Source organism: Pristis pectinata, chromosome 9 (assembly GCF_009764475.1).
Source record: "Pristis pectinata isolate sPriPec2 chromosome 9, sPriPec2.1.pri, whole genome shotgun sequence".
Lineage (NCBI taxonomy): Eukaryota > Metazoa > Chordata > Chondrichthyes > Rhinopristiformes > Pristidae > Pristis > Pristis pectinata.
In genome coordinates this window covers 69293359-69314393 of record NC_067413.1, presented here as the reverse complement: position 1 = coordinate 69314393, position 21035 = coordinate 69293359, and the positions used below count along the sequence as shown (strand labels likewise).

Below are 21035 nucleotides of genomic sequence, written 5' to 3'. Positions count from 1 at the left end.
TGATTATATATTTTTCCAAACAAGTAGTAAAAAATCTACATACATCAGTAGCATATAGCACATCCATGAGTCGCTGAACAAGGTCGATATTCTCCTGTCCATGTTCTTGGCATATGAGTTCAATTTCTCGCAGTTTCCCAAAGTAGAAGTCCCTCTCCTTTTCAACTCCTTCAAGTGCGAGTTTTAATGAACTCACCTGCTCACAGGTGAAAAAAAATAATCAAACGAAGCAAATACACTGATTTTAAAAATCACAAGATTAACTTTTTTCTGCAAGTAGACAATCTAATTTTCAGAATTTCAGTAGTAAAAAAGATTCAACATCAATTCTGATAATTTGATCAAAGGGGGTTGTTCTCCATTAAGTTACCAACAGAATTAATTAAAAAAATTAAAACATCTCGCCATCACAATGGTTAACACAAGAGCTGGTCCATTAAGTCCACACTGGATCTATTTCAAGAGCAATCCAGCTAGTCCCACTCCCCTGCATTCTCTCCATAAGACTTGACATTTGAAATACAAAAGCAGCACACAAATTGATATGACAATGTACATACATTGGGCTTAAAAGCACAAGGATCAGGTAGTTACACATTGTATTGTGTCAAATCCATCCCAGGCTCTACATACTTCAGTTCATGTTTATATGAACCTACTGGGGAAGAGCCTTATGACAAACATTATGGTGCTAAATCCACATTAAATAGAAAATAGAATATAACAATTTCTTAGGGGAAAATGCATTCTGCATGACAATATTCTGGATACTGTGAATCACCTCACAGAGCTGTACAAAATAAATCATCTCATTCAGTCGTGCTTCTCTGCTCTGTCGATATGACTGTGAATGAAAATGAAAAGTTTTAAAAAACTTGATCACAAATTTTGAAAGATGTAGCAGGTGCCAAGGTGTGACTGGCATCTGGTCAATTATGTTACACTTTATGCATGCATGCCAGAGTTTACAAGGCCAGGCCTCAAATGAATGGTTGCCACACTGATATTCCTAATCCCTCTTCATCTTGGGTAAACAAAGGATGAATTCTCATATCCAGTTTAGGCAACTTAAAATCACCATCAATGGGGGCTGGAGAATAAAAGTCTAACTAGCCATCCTAAAATACTGTAGGTTGGAGAGCAACCTCCTCTGACAACTCTGCCCAGATCAACTTAATGATGTTATTAACAACAATCATGTCAACATAGATTTGAGTGTAATTAAACAAATCAGCGGCCCAGCTAAGGTGCCAATGCTTTCCTCCATAAATGTCTGGAATGTGCTAATGTCCAAAAACAAAACACACACTTCGTTCAGACACTGATATACCTTTCAGTTATTGAATATACAACAGCAGTTTAATGGACTTGCCCTCGTTATGGATAATATCCAAATTATGTTTGAATCCTTCCCATCAAATATAATCAACCAAGCCCAATACTGAAGGGGAAAGAGTTCAGTGAAAGTTCTCAACACCTTGTTCAGGGTAGTTGTTAAGTATGTTGTTTGAAATACTAATAAGGAACAAATACAAATGAGTCACATATACACCTTTAATCTGCTTATCACTTGTGTAATTCATTGTGTGAACCAATACCTGTTCTACTTTCCTTTAAATATAAATACTATTGGGAAATACAGTTAAGATTTTTTTTTTGCCTATTTTACCCCTTTACAAGTATTACAAAGCAGTTTCAAAGATCCAAATCAGATCTACAGTGCATAAAAATTAATGTCGTCAAACTTAAAACTATTTTAGAAGAAATAAGCATTTGAACGATTTCAGATATCAAGCTTTATTCTTTTTTGGTTCAAGCTAACATTTATCAATGTGTCATGGTATTGAATGTCCCAATTCAAGGATCAACGATTGTGTCATGACCTAATTTCTATTATATTAAAACAATTCTGCTTCTCAATAGAGGAGGATGGTGGTGGGGTGGCAGCAGATGATTAAAGATGTTCAATCCCAAACTTGCTTGCATGGTGACAAACTCCAGTGGCAGAGCCCTCAGTGATGAACAGCTGGCCTGAAAGTGTGTCTTAATTATGATACTGGAGATAGAGGGGTAAAAGTAGATATATTCAACAAAAAAAAATTTCACTTAGTGATGTGTTCATCTAGATTTCACTTCAACTGCACCTGATGTTTATCAATTGTGAATATATTATAATTACTGGAAAGTTTAGACTTACTACCACATACCTGCTCATTCAATTGTGCAATGTGTGATTCTGCATCACCACCACTTTTTGCTCCTGGTGCCTTTCTAGCTTGAGCTGAAGTTGGCCTAGATGGTGTTGACGCTGATTTAGGAGATGGAGTGCTTTTTGGAGCAGCAGCACCTACCATTTGGGCACAAATTGAACCACCTGAACAACTTTAATTATTGTAAATTCTGATACACAAGTCACACTTTCATGCAGGTTTGTATGATCTACAAAATCTGTTTACAAAACAAGTATTTCCGCACTCAACTGACTTGATAGTAAACTAAGATTTGAGAGTTAAGTTTTACATTGAGAACCTAAATTTTAGGATTTGTAAGATCAAGATCAACCAGGACATCCTTGCAGATTTTAATATCCCATTGATGACCATTCCAATACCACCCCACCACCATCCCTCCCAGGGTAACAAATTTAAAAATGACAAAACCTTGCATGGAAGGTGCTCCAATACCACCTAGTCACGTGAGAAGACGTTCAAAGTTTCAGTTACAACAATGGAAATTGCCCAATAGAATTTAGTGGGGCAGTGCTATTTACAATTATAAATACAAAAAATTATACTTTTGAATCAAAATTACTCCTTCTATAAAGTACTATTTAAAAAGTTCATAGTGTTGTTAGGGGGTGGTGAAAGGGGTAAATTCTAACAACTTCTCTTGGTGCCTTTAACATGTGGCTAAGAACTAAACTAATAATCAAGTTCTTTCAGTTGTCAAAGACTTCACTTTAAAAAAAAGTTTGTCTTGTCCAGAGTGTTTATTAAATAAGGATTTCACACAGAGCAGATGATATTTAATGGTAAATGGAATTCCTTAAATGCATACTCTTTATTTGATGCCACATCATGTTAAATTGTGGGATCAGTAAATTCTAAAATTCTATTCCCTTCAAATAATTCCACACATTACAAGCCACTCATTCAAACCATACTGATGGAGAACATCAGCTAAAATTAGTGAGTAAAGCCATAAATGTTTAACAGTAACAAATTTGTATAGTTTTGTAAGCATTATGTAAAATTATCATTGTTAAAAACAGTGGGAAAGCAGGATATCAATCTGAGACCAATGATCAAAGGAGAAGAAAAAATATGGTATACATAAGTCAAATCTTCAATTGAATTAAGGGCAAGAAAAAGAAATACATCAGAAATTTCACTCACATTCTACAATCAACCGTATAAAATGTACATCTCCAGAGATAAGGAACATACAATTTAGAATTCAAGATTTAATACAATTCTACCAAACTGTACACTGGTTTTTGAGAGCACAAGTGTTGATCCATATCCTACCAACAAATGAACTAAACACAGAGACAGATCTAGAAAAAGATTTATGCCACATTTCTCTTGATTTACTATTTTTATAAAGTCCATTTTAACTACTAATTATCTGCATTGGCTAGCCACTGAAATAATATGGCAAAATTCATTGTTTTCCTGCACGAGATGCACTTCAGGATTTGCATGCAAAATTGCGAGACAAGGATAATCAAACTGAGAACCATTTAACTGCTTCTTGCTATTCTAGTCACAGGAATATATTTCCAGATTTTGCTATGCACTAATTATTCCCATCACCTCATTACCAAGATTGATCTTCTATCACAATCACAAGAATTTCTTGTACCTGCAGTATGGGATATTCCATAGCTGACTCCAAAACTGAAAGGCTGTTATAGTCTCAATATAATGCCAGTAAGTATCTAACAAGTATGTTAGTAATGCAAATTAATGGCAGTGAATGAACATTCTAATGCCAATTGACCCAGAATACTAATTAGTTTACTCCTAAACTGGAAAAAGGAATGGAAAGGAGGAAGAAAACAAGCAAATAAGAGCACTGAACAATCAACCTGTTAGGTGGTTAAGGCACAGATAATTGTTTCAGCAATGTAGGATGTTGAGTGCCAGAAGCCACCAAAACAAATGTCAGAGATTTATATTTCACATAAGGTTTCAGAAAAATTTGAAGTGCAGCTCTTGATCGATGGGATTAGTAAAGTTCTACACCACTGGTCTCATAATGAAGAGGGAGTCAAGGAAGTTGATGGAATGGTGCTGGTAGCATTAAGTGTGCCAAGAATCAAACAAGTTGTGTTAGTTTTGGGAATATTGAGTTGTAGGAAATTTAATTCATCCAGATAGGAAACTGGAAAATAAAGGAACACGCTTATGGCAGAGAGACAGATTGCATCGAGTACTTATGTGTAAATAAATTCCTTGTTTGTGGATTATATAGCAGAGCTATCACAAAGTTAATGAACTGGAGGCATCAATTATGAAGACTTGGGACATATCAAAGATGACATGTAGGATTACAACCAAAAAGGTTCCAAATAGGAAAACACTGAAAAGGGTTAACTAAGATAGTCTGAATGCCAAAATATGCAGAGTTGACAGAATATGGGCAAGTCTAGATATGACAGAACATAAAGTAATATTATTACCTGCACTTGGTGAACTTGCTGCTTTCTTTGGCAAATTAAAAATTTGTTCACCAGGATTGGGTGGAGGAATAGCATCTTGACCTTGTCGAGCAAGCACTGGATCGTACTCTTTACCATCATAGTTTGCATCAAAGAACTTCTTGAACCACTGGATGAATTCCAAGTTATCCTGAAAGCGACCTTTAACCAATCGCTCTACTGGAATAACCTGCAAAATAAATGAATTTTATTTGATGAAATAATTACTTAAACTGATTCAGAAAGGGATAAAGACATAATGATACATCCTGACAAAATATCTCAAGAGGATACACAAAATTAGAATGTAATTATATTGTACAATTAAAGAAAATACCATCACTTCTTCACAATGGAACAATAGAACAAGCTTCTGCTATGCTTTTTACTTAGCAACAAATATGCAGCTTATTACCTAGCTTACTGTAAAACTCAAACCAATTGATGCTAGGGAGATGCAACATGGAACTTTTACACAATGGGATTAATGAGTCTGATAAATTTACTGTCCCTCACACATCTGGTAAGTAATATTATATGAAAGTGCCTGTTATGAATGATGGGATCTGGGAATAGTATTTTCAACCAGAGGTTCTTCCAAGTTTAGACCAAATATTGCATTTGTTTGCTTTCACATAAAAAAATTCTAAGAACTAGGGTTATATTCCTCAATAGGAATTCATTTAAGAAAGAAAGAACATGCTTAGAGAATATGCTTTGTGTGTTAGCTGGCAAGAAATACAAAAATATGTGGCAAGAGCTTCTACAATATATAAAAAGGGTGAGAGAGTTAAGATAAATATTGCCCCTTAGAGGATATGACTGAGGAATGAATTATAAGAAATGAGGAGCTGATAGAGTGATCAAATATTTTATAACTGCCTTCATTGTAGAAGACACTAAAAGCCTCCTAATTATGGTAGAAAAAGGGAGGGAGGTATGGGAAACAAATCACAAACACTAAAGAAAAGGTAATTAGACAGACTTATAGGATAAAAGGCTGGCAATTGCCCTGGACACAAAGGCCTGCAACCCAACACCTTGAAAGTTGCTGCATTGATTGTGAATGCATTGGCTGGAATATTCCAAAATTCCTTCAGTACTGGAAAAAGTCCCAGCATTTGGTGAAAATACAAATTTAGCATCCAAGTTCAAGAAAGGAGAGACACAGAAAAAGGAAAATTAAAGCCAGTTAGCCCAAGATCTGTCATTAGGAAAATGCTAGAATCTGGAAGAGTATTAATGACAGGGGATTTAGAAATTCCTAATGCAATTCAGAGTCAACAAGTTTAAGAAAAGAAAATTGTTCCAAAAATTTTATTGGTGTTCTTTATCAGAAATCTTTGAGAATCAGCAGCAGGACAAAGGGGATATCAGCAGACAAAGTACACTTGGATTTCCAGAAGGCTTTTTATAAAGCACCACATTAAAGGTTATGAAAGAAGAGCAAAAGGTATTGGGGGCAATATATTAACATTGATGGAAGATGGGCAAGTTAAAACAGATAAAGTGGTCATTTTCAGGTCAGCGATGTGTATGTAATAGAGTGCAATAGGGATTAATGCTGGGACCTCAATTGCAATCTATATTAATATGGACAAAGGGATTGAGTCAATTGCAGTCTAATTTGCTGATAATTCAAAGATAACTAGGAAAGCAAATTGTTAAGACTGCAAAAGGGATATAGATTGGTTCAGAAAAAATATAAAATGCAAGGAAATTAGAATATTTTGATATAGGTTTATTATTGTCACTTGTACCTAGGTACAGTGAAAAACTTGTCTTGTATACTGTTTGTACAGATCAATTCATCACACAGTGCACTGAGGTAGCACAGGGCAAAAACAATAATAGAATACAGAGTAAAGTGTCACAGCTACAGAGGAAGTGTAGTGCAGGTAGACAATAAGGTACAAGGTCATAACAAGGTAGTTTGTGAGGTCAAGTGTCCATCTCATCATACAAGGGAACTGTTTAGTCTTATAACAGTGGGATAGAAGCTCTCCTTGAACCTGGTGGTACGTGCCCCCAGGCTCCTTTATCTTCTGCCTGATGGGAGAGGGGAGAAGAGAGAATGACCCAGGTGGGTGGGGTCTTTGTCTATACCACTCACTGCCATGGTGAAGTAGCCAACATAATCAGAGTCCATGGAGGGGAGAGACTGGTTTCTGTGATGTGCTGGACAGTGTTCACAACTCTCTGCCGTTTGTGGTCTTGGGCAGAACAGTTGCAATACCAAGCCCTGATGCATCCAGATAGGATGTAGAGTATTACAGCACAGAAACAAGCCCTTTGCTCACAAAGTTCACACCAACTATTAAACACCTATTCACATGAATCTCATTTTATTCTCCTCATACAGTGGTATGCAAAAGTTTGGGCACCCCTGGTCAAAATTTCTGTTACTGTGAATAGGTAAGCGAGTAAAAGATGACCTGATTTCCAGAAGGCATAAAGTTAAAGATGACACATTTCTTTAATATTTTAAGCAAGATTACTTTTTTGATTTCCATCTTTTACAGTTTCAAAATAACAAAAAAGGAAAAGGGGCTAAAGCAAACGTTTGGGCACCCTGCATGGTCAGTACTTAGTAACACCCCCTTTGGCAAGTATCACAGCTTATAAACGCCTTCTGCAGCCAGCTAAGTCTTTCAATTCTTGTTTGGCGGATTTTCGCCCATTCTTCCTTGCAAAAGGCTTGTAATTCTGTGAGATTCTTGGGTCGTCTTGCATACACTGCTCTTTTGAGGTCTAGCCACAGATTTTCAATGTTTAGGTCGGAGGACTGTGAAGGCCATGACAAAACCTTCAGCTTGTGCCTCTTGAGGTAGTCCATTATGGATTTTGAGGTGTTTAGGATAGTTATCCTGTTGTACAAGAGATCCTCTTTTTATCTTCGGCTTTTTTTAAAAAATACAGACTGATGTTTGCTTCCAGAATTTGCTGATATTTAATTGAATTCATTCTTCCCTCTACCAGTGAAATGTTCCCCGTGCCACTGGCTGCAACACAAGCCCAAAGCATGATCGATCCACCCCCGTGCTTCACAGTTGGAGAGGTGTTCTTTTCATGAAATTATGCACCCTTTTTTCTCCAAACTTTCCTGTGTCCTCACCACAAAATTCAGCGTCAGAAGTTTGCAAATGAACATCTAAACAAGCCTGATGCATTTTGGAAACAATTCCTGTGGACTGAAGTTAAAATAGAACTTTTTGGCTGCAATGAGCAAAGGTATGTTTGGCCAAAAAAGGGTGTAGAATTTCATGAAAAGAACACCTCTCCAACTGTTAAGCACGGGGGTGGATCAATCATGCTTTGAGATTGTGTTGCAGCCAATGGCATGGGGAAATTTCACTGGTAGAGGGAAGAATGAATTCAATTAAATACCAGCAAATTCTGGAAGCAAACATCACACTGTCTGTAAAAGAAAAAGCTGAAGATGAAAAGAGGATGGCTTCTACAACAAGATAATGATCCTAAACGCACCTCAAAACCCACAGTGGACTGCCTCAAGAGGCACAAGCTGAAGGTTTTGCTGTGGCCCTCAGTCCCCGACCCATCATTGAAAATCTGTGGCTAGACCTCAAAAGAGCAGTGCATGCAAGATGGCCCAAGAATCTCACAGAACTAGAAGCCTTTTGCAAGGAAGAATGGGCGAAAATCCGCCAAACAAGAATTGAAAGACTCTTAGCTGGCTACAGAAAGCGTTTACAAGCTGTGATACTTGCGAAAGGGGATGTTACTAAGTACTGACCATGCAGGGTGCCCAAACTTTTGCTTTGGACCCTTTTCCTTTTTTGTTATTTTGAAACTGTGAAAGATAGAAATAAAAAAGTAACCTTGCCTAAAATATTAAAGAAATGTGTCATCTTTAACTTTATGCCTTTTGGAAATCAGGTCATCCTTTACTCGCTTAGCTATTCACAATAACAGAAAATTTGACCAGGGGTGCCCAAACTTTTGCATGCCACTGTATACCTATCAACTCTCTCCAGATTCTACCATTCACTGACACGCTATTACAGTGGCTAATTAACCTACCAAACTGCACATCTTTGGGATATAGAGGAGACTGGAGCACCCAGCTGTGAACCCATGCAGACAGTGCAAATTCCTCACAGAGGGCAAAGGTCAGGATTGAACCCAGGTCACTGGAGCTACGAGGCAGCAGCCATCAGGTGTGCCACTGTACCACCACACTGTGTTCTCATGTGACACAAAAGTTACACAGGCACAGCAAGTAATTTGGTAGGGATATGGAACGTTGCTCTTTAATGCAAAAGGGGATAGAGTATACAATGGAAGTCTTACACGGTGTTAATAAGATCACACTTGGACTACAGTAGAGTTTTGGTCTTCATATTTGAGAGATATACTTCCATTGATAGCAGTTCAGAACAGATTCACTTGGTGATTCCTAAGAAAGATTGGACAGGTTGGCCTGAGACTGGTTGGAGTTTAAGAACAAAGGTGAATTTATTGAAACTTGAAATAATCCAAGGGGAAGAGCAATATAACCAGATTAAAAAAAAACAAAAAATGTTGAGATATTCAGCAGATTAGGCCACATTTGTGGAAAGAGAAATAGAATTAAAAAGTTTCATATCATCAGCCTGAAACATTAACTGTTTCTCTCCACAGAAATTTCCTGACCTGGTGAGTACTTCCAGCATTTTTTCTTAGATCAGGTTCTAAGGGGCTTGGCAAGGAGGATATCACAAGGAAGAATCTATAATGAGGGGTCAATGTTTCAGAATAAGGAGTTGCAAATTTAAAAGACACAAAGAAGATTTCTTCCTTAAATGGGTCACAAGTCTTTAGGATTCTGTGGCATAAGTCATTGAATGTATTCAAGGCAGAGACACATGATTTTTCATTTCTAGAGGCAGGCAGGAAAGTGGAGCCAAGACCAAGATCAGATCAGCTATGATTTTATTGAACAGTGGGGTGGGCTCAATGGGCCCAAGGCCTACTACAGCTTTCTGCTTCTTTCTCTTAAGCTTCAACACACCTGATCTATTGGGGGGGGGGGAAGGAGAAGAAACAATTAGATATTTAAACTAATCAGAAAATAACTAGTAGGGGCCCATAATTATTCACCATTGTTATAAACAGGTTAGACAGGGAGACAGAAAGTGACATAACCAAGAATACTGCAAACACAAAAATGAGCTACAGCAGTAAGTAAAAACAACAGATATTAATAGATTTGGCAAATGTACAAGATTGTGACTGATGGATTTCAATGTGGCCTAATGGAAATTCATCCTATTAGGACCTGAAAAGAGTAGAGGAGAGTATTTCCTAAATGATGAAAAACTAAAAGAATCAAGATCTAAAAGAGACTAAGGGATCAATGAAATGTTACGAATACTTACAGAAAATTATTAAAATAGCTCATGGATTACAGGCTTTTTAGAGTGATGTGGACTAGAGTAAAAGGATATAGAAGTTATGCCACAAACATGCAAAGTCCTGATTAGACTTGTATATTGTGCAGTTCTGGACACCACACCTTAGGAAAAAGCCTTACCAGAAGTGCAGTGCGGATTCGCCGGCATCATACCTAGATGCTGCAGCTTAAGGAAGGGTTATATTCCTGGGAACTTGAAAGGTGATTTTAAGTTTTTATGACATCAAGTAGTATTGACAGGCAGACAGAAAGAAATTTTATACTTGTTGTGAAGCCTAGAATATGGAGGGAGAGTCCAAAAGCAGGGAGGACCTTTCAGGATTAAAAATTAAGAAACATTTGCACATGAAAAGGGTTGCAGTTTGGAACTTCCTCTCTACAAACAGTAACTGACACTACATCAGTTTTTATTTTAAAGTTTAATAGATTCTTAATTGGAAGATGTTTGGAGACACAGATTCTTGAGCATGTCATCATTTGACGAGACTAAGAACCTGTTCCTATGATATACAAATCCTTCATATTCCGGGAGTCTTAAAAGCCCCCATCAAATCCCCAGTTCATTTATATCCATAGAACAAGTGCTTTCCTGGCCATGGCTGCCAGTTAAAGGTGCTTCCTTTCCCCTGTGCAGTATTAATGAATACAGTATTAAGTCTGAGCTCATTTCAGATTACAACTTACAAGTAGTTGTGTGTTTATTATATTACATGTCCATTACATTAAAAGTGAAATTAAAGCCCAAACAGATCAACCTATAATTACTAGTTAATATCTCACTATATTGCACGTTAAACTCTAATCTTCTGACAAACCAGGTTAGAAAGAGCATAATAAAATTGCAGTTGCAGCTTACAGTTCTGTGCACATCAAAATGAATGGATGGAAGATTGTCTGTTGAAAATGAATGGTTGTCCGATACAGATTAGCTTAGGAACTCAGTTACATGGAGTACTTTCATTCTGATACATGTCATAACCAGCTCCCATTAAATATCTAAAATATTCTAATTACAGTTTTTAAATTGAAGAGAATACTTTGCCCCCTTCAGGAAGCGATTAAAAAAATCCAATTGACTGTCAATTATAAACTACTTTATAAATTCTTTCACTGGAGGCATACACCCAATCAACTACGTTAGTTCAACTTATCACCAATCTAACAATGTCTCAGATCAATGCCATGGGATATCTATTACAGTAATGAAAAAAACACAAAACATCTTTTGGTTAAGAATGCTAACTAGTAAGATAATTGATGAAATTTCAAATCAATACTTACTTTATCTACATTCATTCTTTTAAAAGAAGCTTGTAGAAGTTTGAAGTTGTGAATATACTCGTGCTCCAACTTAGCCTGAAATTTTACTTTCTTCAAACTAATACAACCAGAGAACAACATATCCATGAACTGGCAGTATGCTGCACCTGAAAAAGAAATAAAAACACAGTTCATGGTGGTATTTAGAGTCAGAATAAAATTAAATGAACTGAAGTATAGGGCAAAAATAAATACTTCAGCTCTAACACTTCTCTGATCTATGGCAGACTAGAGGATAAGAATGTTCTCAAATCTAAATTGTACAGCTCTGAGACCAAGGAAAGTTATATTGAGATAGGTTCCCCATCCTGCCTCTCTATGAAGTTCCAAGTTACTTCACCCAACGCTATTCATTCAATATCAATTAGTATTGTAAGTACTTTAAATATTGCTCATTCACAAATTCATGTAAAATGTCTGCTCAGTTTCAGGTTATTGCAAACAAATAGACAAACAATCCCCATGTATTTAAAATTTACATTGTGTATTAAGTATAAACATTTCTAGGATTGGCTCCAACTCCTCTTGGAGTTGGCTCTTTACATCAAAGCAATGTGACATGATAAATTATGAACTTGTAATCAAATGTACAGAAGAAAATCATAACTGCCAAGGGAGCTAACCAAATCATTGAAAGAAACCTCAATTAGGAATTGAACTTGCACCAAAACTGAAATGAAAAGATGGGTTATTACTACTTTTTTGGATAACCCTCATCAGTCCAAGGAAGTGTGCGGCATTGAGCAACTGTATTCTTACATTACTGGAGATGGTATTACTGATCAAAAACAGGAATTTGAAATGAAGTCCCAGGTGTACATAGTATTTCTTCCACTGCTAGATGTATCCAAATGAAAGATGTACAACTAAGTGAATTTTTTTTTAAAAAAACAGTATACTGTTCTTTTAATTCCAATCAGTGACGTACTGCATATTCATCCTACCAGAGAAGTTTCTGGAAGTAATCATTATCTGTTTCATCTCTGCCTCTCACTGGCAGAAATGAATATTCACACATACTACTCATTAAACATTTAATATTTTGCATAAACATGCCAGCAGCTGGTGAAAGTAAAAACAGTTGAGCAATATACAAAGATCCATGATATTTTAAACTAGCTAGATTGATTGAGACAGAATCATATCCCTGATTCTAACTCCACAAATCAGCCAACGGAGTAGTGAATCATATTACCAATATCAAATAAAAATGTGGTGGCTGTTGTGACTCTGAATTCAGTCAGTCACTGGAGACACACTGAAGGTGGTTCATATAAGTGGTCTATATTCATCACGACAAGCAGACATTCTCCTGGTGACCCTCTCGGTAGAGTCTCCCTGAAGTCAAAGTAAGTCTTTTTTTAAACTCTTAAGGTAACAGCAGGCGATTCAATAGCTACAATGACATTGTTTACTTCAATATTTTGAGTGTGACAAATGGTTCCATGGAGCTACAGTTTTCACGATGGAAGCACGCTGTAAACTGTCAACACACCTCAAAGTTCAAACACCTTTGCTGGGACAAAGTAATTCACATGGATGGTCTAAAAGCTTCAGAGGACAGAGTACCCAGGCACTCAAATTAATATCCCAATTATTGATAGAACAATTATGCCTGTGACTATATTTAATGTGCTAGGTGACAAAGTTAGTCTGGTCTGGACACTTCCATGATCTCAGTCCGCAATACTGCAAAATAACTTGGCCAGTGCTGCTGGTTTGGATGTAGGCCAATTAACCTACCCCCTTGCCTCATGGTTAGCTGATGCTTACAAGAACATCTCATGGTCATGTTTACAAACCATAGCTCTTGAGCAGCCAGCCCCTGCTGTGGGTCAATAGCCAGGTGCCTGCATAGACAGTATTGTTTGTTTACAAAGTTGCCCTTTTAAATTCAAACTGATTACTGCTTGCAATTTGCATCAAGAACTGAAGACTGATTTTTGTTTGAATTAATGCCTGATATATTCACACAAGTCCATATCTCCTGAATCCTTAATAGTGGCTGTTACTGGACTCATTCAATAACATTAAAAATTACAGGTTTGGTCCACTTCTGCTGATAGGAACAAAGTGGATTTGTGGCACACCAAGGGGGTACCAGATTTAACGGATAGGTGGTTTGATGAGTCAATTCTTTAAGATGAGCAAAAGGGCTTTTGGCAAAACATTGTTGACCCCTGGTGGAGTGGAGATACAAGCCTTGGCTTCAGATAAGGTCTTGTGGTTCATCCTTAACTATATCTTAGAACATGTAACAAATATTTGTGCAAATTTACAATATCAAGTCTTCATACCCAAATATTTCCAAGAGTTATGATCTGAATTGAGCTCAGACTAAAGACTGCATTCATTAATACTATTTGGGTGAAAGGAAGCACCTTTTCATTGAAACCTACCTGGTACTGAAAGGCCTGAATAGAGTGGGCATGGAGAGGATGTTTCCATTAGTCAGATAGTCTAGGATCCCAGGGCACAGCCTCAGAATAAAGGAATATCCCTTTAAAACTGAGATGAGGAGGAATTTCTTGAGCCAAAGGGTGGTAAATCTGTGAAATTCATTGCCACAGAGGGCTACATAGGCCAAGTCATTGGGTGTATTTAAGCAGAGATCAATAGCTTTTTGATTGGTAGAGGGGTCAAGGGTTAAGGGAGAAGGTAGGATAATAGAACTGAAAACAAAAATCAGAGCTGATTGAATGGCAGAACAGACTAAAATGGCCAAATTCTGCTCTTATATCTTTTGGTCTTACAGAAAGCAGAACATCAGCATGAGGGAAGTGAAAGTAGGCATCTTCAACATTTGAGACCAGCCACTGGCCAAAGTGCTCACAAGATTGAACTGAACAGACAAGTTCAGACTCACTCAATGCAGCCTGCAGCTGTAGGGAATATTCCTTCCCACCAAATTTGCTAACAAATGATTCTAAACTTTATAAAAAGATCCTGATGCTCGAGTTATATTGGGCAGAACAGTATTTTCTGGACAAAAACCTTTTATATTTACTCATAATTTGAAAAGTGGCATGAAGTCAAAAAGTAGTAATGTGCACAACAAATGAGTAGAAGCACTGAAACCAGCAGGTTGCCTCTGGTCTGGGATCTGCATTTGTGAACTACCTCAGTGGGGATCCAAAAATAAAAGTAACTTAACAAATCTCTGCAAAGTTTGAAGAATGAAATTTTTAAACCAAATCCTGAGCACTGGCTAACACATGCAGAAAGGTTGGAAACTGAAATGTGCAACATCCCTCCCATCTTAATGTTGCAGGTGTCAGGAAGCAGTCTTCCTCAGTTAAGGCAGCTGCTGTTCTGATTCTATTGATGTTCCATCCTCATTCATGTTTCAGGTGGGATCCTTGGGACCAACAAGTCTAACAAGAACAAGGGCAATAGGTTCTCAGTCTTACTACAATCATTACAAGAACATTGAACTGGTTGTAAATCAAATAATGAAAATTAAACACCTTCCTTATCACTGAGGTGGAGAATGAGACAAGCAACGTTATGCTCAGCAAGAACCAATGTGGATTAGGAACATGGAAAAAAAGATGAGGTTTGAGGATTTTCACTTGTATCTAATATTGGCAATAATTGGAGCATACCTCAGCCAAGCAATAGACTTCACATCACTGGAGCCTGGGACTGCTGGCATCATGAGTTATTTTTTTTTCTTGAGGAAATGCATCATTACTAGGAACAGCATCTGCAGATAAGAGCACCTTATGAGGCAGGACTGTTTTGAGAAAGTTTATCCATGGTAAGATTTATATCCAACCCTCCCTCTTATGTTTTTCTTCTCAGAGCTAGTATAGGCAGTGTATGGTCCCTGAAAATTATGGGCAGAGAGCTGGAAGGTAATACAACACATTTAGGAATTCATGTTATAATATGTCTTGTGCATCTAGTAAAAGGTGAATTCTTGTGCTTAAGTATTTCAAGTACATTATGATCACTACTCAAAAGCATTGGTTTGAAGTGCATCTGTGAAAAATTATAACCCGAAGGGAAAAAAAAATTGTAAATGGGAGTAATGTGGGCCACTTGAAACTTAATAACTGTGACACTGCAAATGAAACAAGTAGCAATTGGTGCAAAAAAGCTGCAGATGCTGGAATAAAAAACACAAAGTGCTTAAAGCACTCAGCCGTCCAAGCAGAACATTGGGGAGAGAAACAGAGTTGACATTTTTGGTCAAGGACCTTCATCAGACGATTGCAGACTGATTGAATAATTACTTTGTGTCAGCATTTATAGTAGGGAAAGAGTTAGCTTACCAGAAATCCCATGCAAACTAAACTGAATTCATGGATATGGACTAATTACAATAACAACTAAAGTAAAAAAAAAATCAAAGGGTACCAAAGAGTGACAAATTCCAGGAATAGATAACTTTCATTCCAGGAAGCCAATGAGAATACTGTGGATGCTCCAATTACAACCTACCATTGTTCTCCTGACTGGAAATCATTGTTTAGGAATGAAAATTTATACATGCCACTCAAAGAAAAGTGAAAGTGGGCAAAACTAGAAAGTTATAGTTTAACTATTATAGCCCAACTATTATAGCCCAGAATCAAGGATAGAGTGATCAAACATCTTGAACATTTTCAACTGAGACACCAACGCAAGTCCTTGACAAGTCTGACTTTTTTTAAATAGACAATCAATAGTCAACACAGGAATGTGTATAGATACTGTACACAGATTTTCTAAGAGACTTCTGGTTAAATTTAGAATAAATATAGAATTAAAAGCAAATGATAGTGGCAGGATATAATAATGATAATGGACAGGTCACTCAATTCCCAGAACATGACTGATGACATCCGACAGGAATCCTTGGCCTGCAACTACCCATATTTCTAAATGATAAACAACAGGATAGAAAGCCACATATCCAACTTTGACAGTAAGTGCACCATAAGCAAGAAGGATAAAAACATTTAAGTTACAATGTGTAAAGCGATATTTCAATGTAGGCAAATGAGGTAATTCATGTGGACTCAAAAGGTTAAAACAGCCATTTCCAAATGGTGAGAAGCTAGAAGCAGTGGAGGTCCAAAGACATTTAGAGGCTCATGTGCAAGGATCCTTAAAGTACCTCGGAGAGATTCATAAAATAATGAACTAAATATAGAAGATCCAGAATGAAAGAGGGGTAAAATTTACGTGACAGCCATTGAAGGCTAATTGGATCATACCTGAACTGACAGCAACTCTACTTCCACTTTTGCCCAGGAAGATTTACAAGAACAATATCTTGACTTCAAAGAAAAGCAGTTTCATAAATAATGTTATATTTCCTGGAATGCAGAAGGCAATGAGGTGTTTTAATCAAAGTTTTCATGTTTCAAGTTTTATGGGAACCAAGAGGGTAGAGAAGTTGGTTAATATTTTGACATGCTAGAAATTTAAAATATCCCTTTCATGATATTCCAAGTGATTTACAGCAAATGACAACTTTGAAGTGCATGCACTGTTCTAATGTAAGAAATGTAACAGCTGATCTGCTTCTCAAACAGCAACGTGATAATGATCAGATAATCTGTTTTTAGAAACGATGACGAAGGGATAATCATCATCCAGAACACTAGATAAATCTCCTGCTCTTCTTCAAAATAATGCTATAGGGTCACTATCTGAAATGGTGTAGCACTCATTGGTACTCCAAATCTGCATTGCAGTGAGAGCCTAAATTTCTGTGCTCAAACACTTCTCACTCAAAAATGAGAATGCTGTTCAATGTCCCATGGCTGATGTTGCACAATTCCACCTAAATATCCATCAGTCACGATTGGTTGGTGGAAAATTAAACAACCAATGGGAGTAAGAAGCCTTATGAATTTGCCATTCCTCAATGAAGATGACCTAGAATCATGGAAACTTATAACACAGGAAGAAACTATTCAGCCCAATATGCAATGCAAGTTAAAACAGAAATGCTTATAGCCATCTTCTGACAGAAGCTGCAGGGATGTGAGCCATTTCAGGCTACTTCAAAGGTCTCCAACATCACAGAGCAATGTGAGCAATTCAATTCATTTCACTAGATGTCGAGAAGCAGCAGAAAGAGTGGGATACAGAAAAAGCTACAAAGCTCAATATCTCCAACTGCAGTGCTGAAGACATGCTCCATAACTTACAATATTATTGCAATCATGGTTTAGTGAAGGGCAGGACTGGCAGCTTAACAGTCTGGGGTATAGGAGTTTCAGGCTTGACAGATGGAGAGGCAAAAGGTGGAGGGGGAGTCATACTGCTGATTAGGGGGGTAGCATTACAGCTGTATAGAGAATATCCTGGCAGGATCGTCCAACAAGACCATATGGGTAGGACTTAGGAATAAGAGACAGGTGATCACTTTGTACTATAGGCCTCTCAATAGTCAGCAGGAATTAGGGGAACATATACAGCAAATCTCAAAGGTTCATGAGCAACAGGGTTACATAATGGGGTGGGGGGGGTGGGATTTTAACTTTAGTAACTGGGATTGCAGTACAAGGGGCTTAGGTGGGGTGGAATTTGTTGTGTCCAAAAAGGTGTTTTTTTTTAAAAAAAAGACAAAGACAATACATAGATAGTGCTGTCAGAGAAGGGGTGAACCTTCACCTCATCTTAGGAAATGAAACCAGGCAGGTGGTGGAAGCGTCAGTGAGGGAACACTTTGGAAACATTGACCACAATTCCACAAGCTTCAAGGCAGTTATGGAAAGGGATAAGGTCTGAACTGGGGAGTGGTGGGGGAGGGAGGAGGAGAAGAGATAAAGGAAGATAAGGCTCTAGAGAGGACCTGGTGGAAGTAGATTGGGAGTAGATGCTTGCGGGTAAAACAACATCTGAATAATTTGTGTGGAGCTAGAGGATGTGGGCAATGTCCTTAATGAACATCTCTCATCTATATTCACCAAGGAGAAAGATGTCATGGATGGTGAGTTCCTGGTGATTGTTGTTTGGAGCATGTAAATATTAAGGTGGAAGCATTATGCGTCTTGGAATGTATCAGGGTGGATAAATTCCAGAGCTGGATGAGGTCTGAACCCAGAATGCTGTGGGAAACAAGGGAGGAGATTGCTGGGGCCCTGACGAAGATTTTTGCATCTTTGTTAGCCACAGGCAAGGTACAAGACTGGAGGATAGCTAACTTTCCTTCATTTAAGGGCACTCAAATTTCACTCTTTGCAGTCAGTGTCAAACCAAAAAAAATTCAGTCTGTTTTGTTCTTGATATAGACAACGAATTTAGTGCTTTTATTGTTGTATATCCCAATATGCAAGGTGCAGTGAACATATACTGAAACAAGAGCATTAAGCTTACAAATAGCATTCAGGAGTATAATCTTACACTTCAAACACTTATCAACTTTGTATCAACAATATCCGTTTCTGAAGAATTCATTGGCACATTATTATACAAAGGGAATGTCATCTACAAAATATGTTACAGGCCATACTTAACCACCTTTGCAAGTGGAGTTTTCTGCCAATATAAATTATTTGAAGCACAAAATAAAATTTTTAAGTCAACACTGAGCATTCTTACCTGAGCAAAGCTGCTCAATCTTTGTGTAGTTTAAACACACAGTATCATTAATCCAGGCCATGATGTCATGCCGGCTCATATTCTCACTGGTTACTGATGTCGAATACACATTAACAGCCATTCCCCAACTGGAAAAAAAATACAAGTTAAGTAACTCTAGTCTGTTATCAGTATTCAAAAATACTTACTTTGTCTTCCTTGCCTAGATATAATATCAATGAATTGGAAGACGAGATGTAGTCCTATATCACTACTACACCAATGATGAAGAGGCACTGCATAGAATCTTTACTGAAAAAAAATCCAGTTAAAAAAAATTGAATAATGTTACATTTTCAAAAGCAACACCAAATTTACTACACCAGGAAACATGAAAGTTTCATTAAATCTATTAAATATCCTTGGAGCATCATTACCAATTTATTACTTGTTGATCAATGAATACAACTTCAAAATACCTACACTCAAATATTGAACAGTGGAGAATTTCAGCATTTAGTATTTTCCCTAGAAACATGCAATTCCATTATTAATGCTTTGTGGAACATTTCTCTTCACTATGTAAACACTACTCAAAGCTTCAAGTATCTCTAACTTCAGCTTCCCATCCCACTCTGAACCTTATGTCTTCAGCCTTCTTCAACGTTCCAAAGTAATTCAAGGGATTGAAGAACAGCAATTCATCCTTCAACTTATGCACATTAAATTGATGAGAACTCAAAAGCATCAGTTTCAGATAAACCTACTACTCTTGTAGTTATTTTAGACTTCAACAACTGGTGCATTTTGTTTTTGTAGCAACACACAAAGACACTGGAGGAACTCAGCGGGTCAGGCAGCATCTATGAAAGGAAATGGACATTTGACATTTTGGGTTGAAACCCTTTATCTGGACTGGAAGGAAAGAAAGAGGAGAGATAGCTAGGATAAAAAGGTGAAGGGCAGGGCTGAAACAAGAACTGGCAGGTGGATCCAGGTGGGGGGTGGTAGGCATGCAGTCCCAAACAGTTTTACTCGAAGTTTAATTTTTGGTGGAATTAATTCCTTGGCCAAGAGCTAATATTGATACTTGATGAAGTGGATGTAATAGCACTAAGAAATAGCAGTAGCAGCTCACTTAGGCCCTTGGGCTTGGTTTGCTATTCAATATCATAGTTCCTTGTACTTCATCATTTTCTTTCATTGACCCCATATCCCTTGATTGCCTTAAATTTGTTGTTCCTTGCTTGGGGATCATTAAACCTTTTATGTCAGTAATTAACAATGCTTACACTTCAGGTCCAAGAATGCTTGCTACATTGGGATCATAACTTCCATTGATGATGGTGGTTCATCACTGGAGCCAACTCCCAAGAATGCCTGGGCTTGGATTGAAGGAAAGATTACGAACTTGAAAAATTTGAAAATAAGCCCAAACCTATTAATTCCCAGTTTTAATGGAGGCGAGAGGAGAAAAACAACCAATCCTTCCACAGGGATGCAGACCAGCCCAGCGAGTCCCAAATTTCAGACACTTTTGGGTGAAAAAAGTTCTTCCCAAAATCCCATCCCTTACCTTAAATTACTGCCCTAATCAGGTCCCTTTGTTGTGTACATCACAGTCAGGTCCCCTTCAGCCTTCTCCAGTCCAAGCAAAGCAAACCCAGTCTATCCAGGCTCTAACTGCAGTCAAAACACTTCATTGTAGTCAACACCCTGATGATCCTACATAGTACCCTCTATAGCACAATGACATTCTTCCTAGAGTGTGTGGCAACCAGAATGGATCACAGTACTCCAGCTGTGGCCTGACCAATGATTTTTTTTAAAAAAAGAAATACTTGTACCTTAATCTTGCTCTTACATTTTATGCTGGGGCCAATGAAGGCAAGTATCTCAGATGCCTTCATAACCATCTTATCTAACTGTGCTGCTGCCTTCAGGAGTCCTTGAACATATACATCGAGGTCGCTCTGTACTTCCCAAGATCCTACCATCATTATCTTTATCCTAGCCTTATTGGTCTTTCCAAAATGCATCACCTTACATTGTTCAGGATTAAATTCCATGTGCCAGTTT

General features: G+C 37.6%; 1 protein-coding gene across 5 annotated transcripts in view; it reads right to left on the bottom strand.

Moving 5' to 3' along the window:
* The window catches only part of mapre2 (microtubule-associated protein, RP/EB family, member 2), a 60942-nt gene that overhangs the window by 5167 nt on the left and 34740 nt on the right, over window positions 1-21035 (bottom strand). For 4 of the 5 annotated variants that reach the window (XM_052023097.1, XM_052023099.1, XM_052023095.1 and 1 more), the window contains exons 2-7: window positions 18978-19105; window positions 11397-11542; window positions 4685-4892; window positions 2208-2347; window positions 782-844; window positions 44-196 (exon numbers count right to left, since the gene is read on the bottom strand). In XM_052023097.1, coding sequence (XP_051879057.1) covers window positions 44-196; window positions 782-844; window positions 2208-2347; window positions 4685-4892; window positions 11397-11542; window positions 18978-19098 — 831 coding nt within the window. In that variant the 5' untranslated portion in view covers window positions 19099-19105. The remainder of the gene's footprint in view (window positions 1-43; window positions 197-781; window positions 845-2207; window positions 2348-4684; window positions 4893-11396; window positions 11543-18977; window positions 19106-21035) is intronic. The other variant, XM_052023096.1, reaches the window with a different exon arrangement.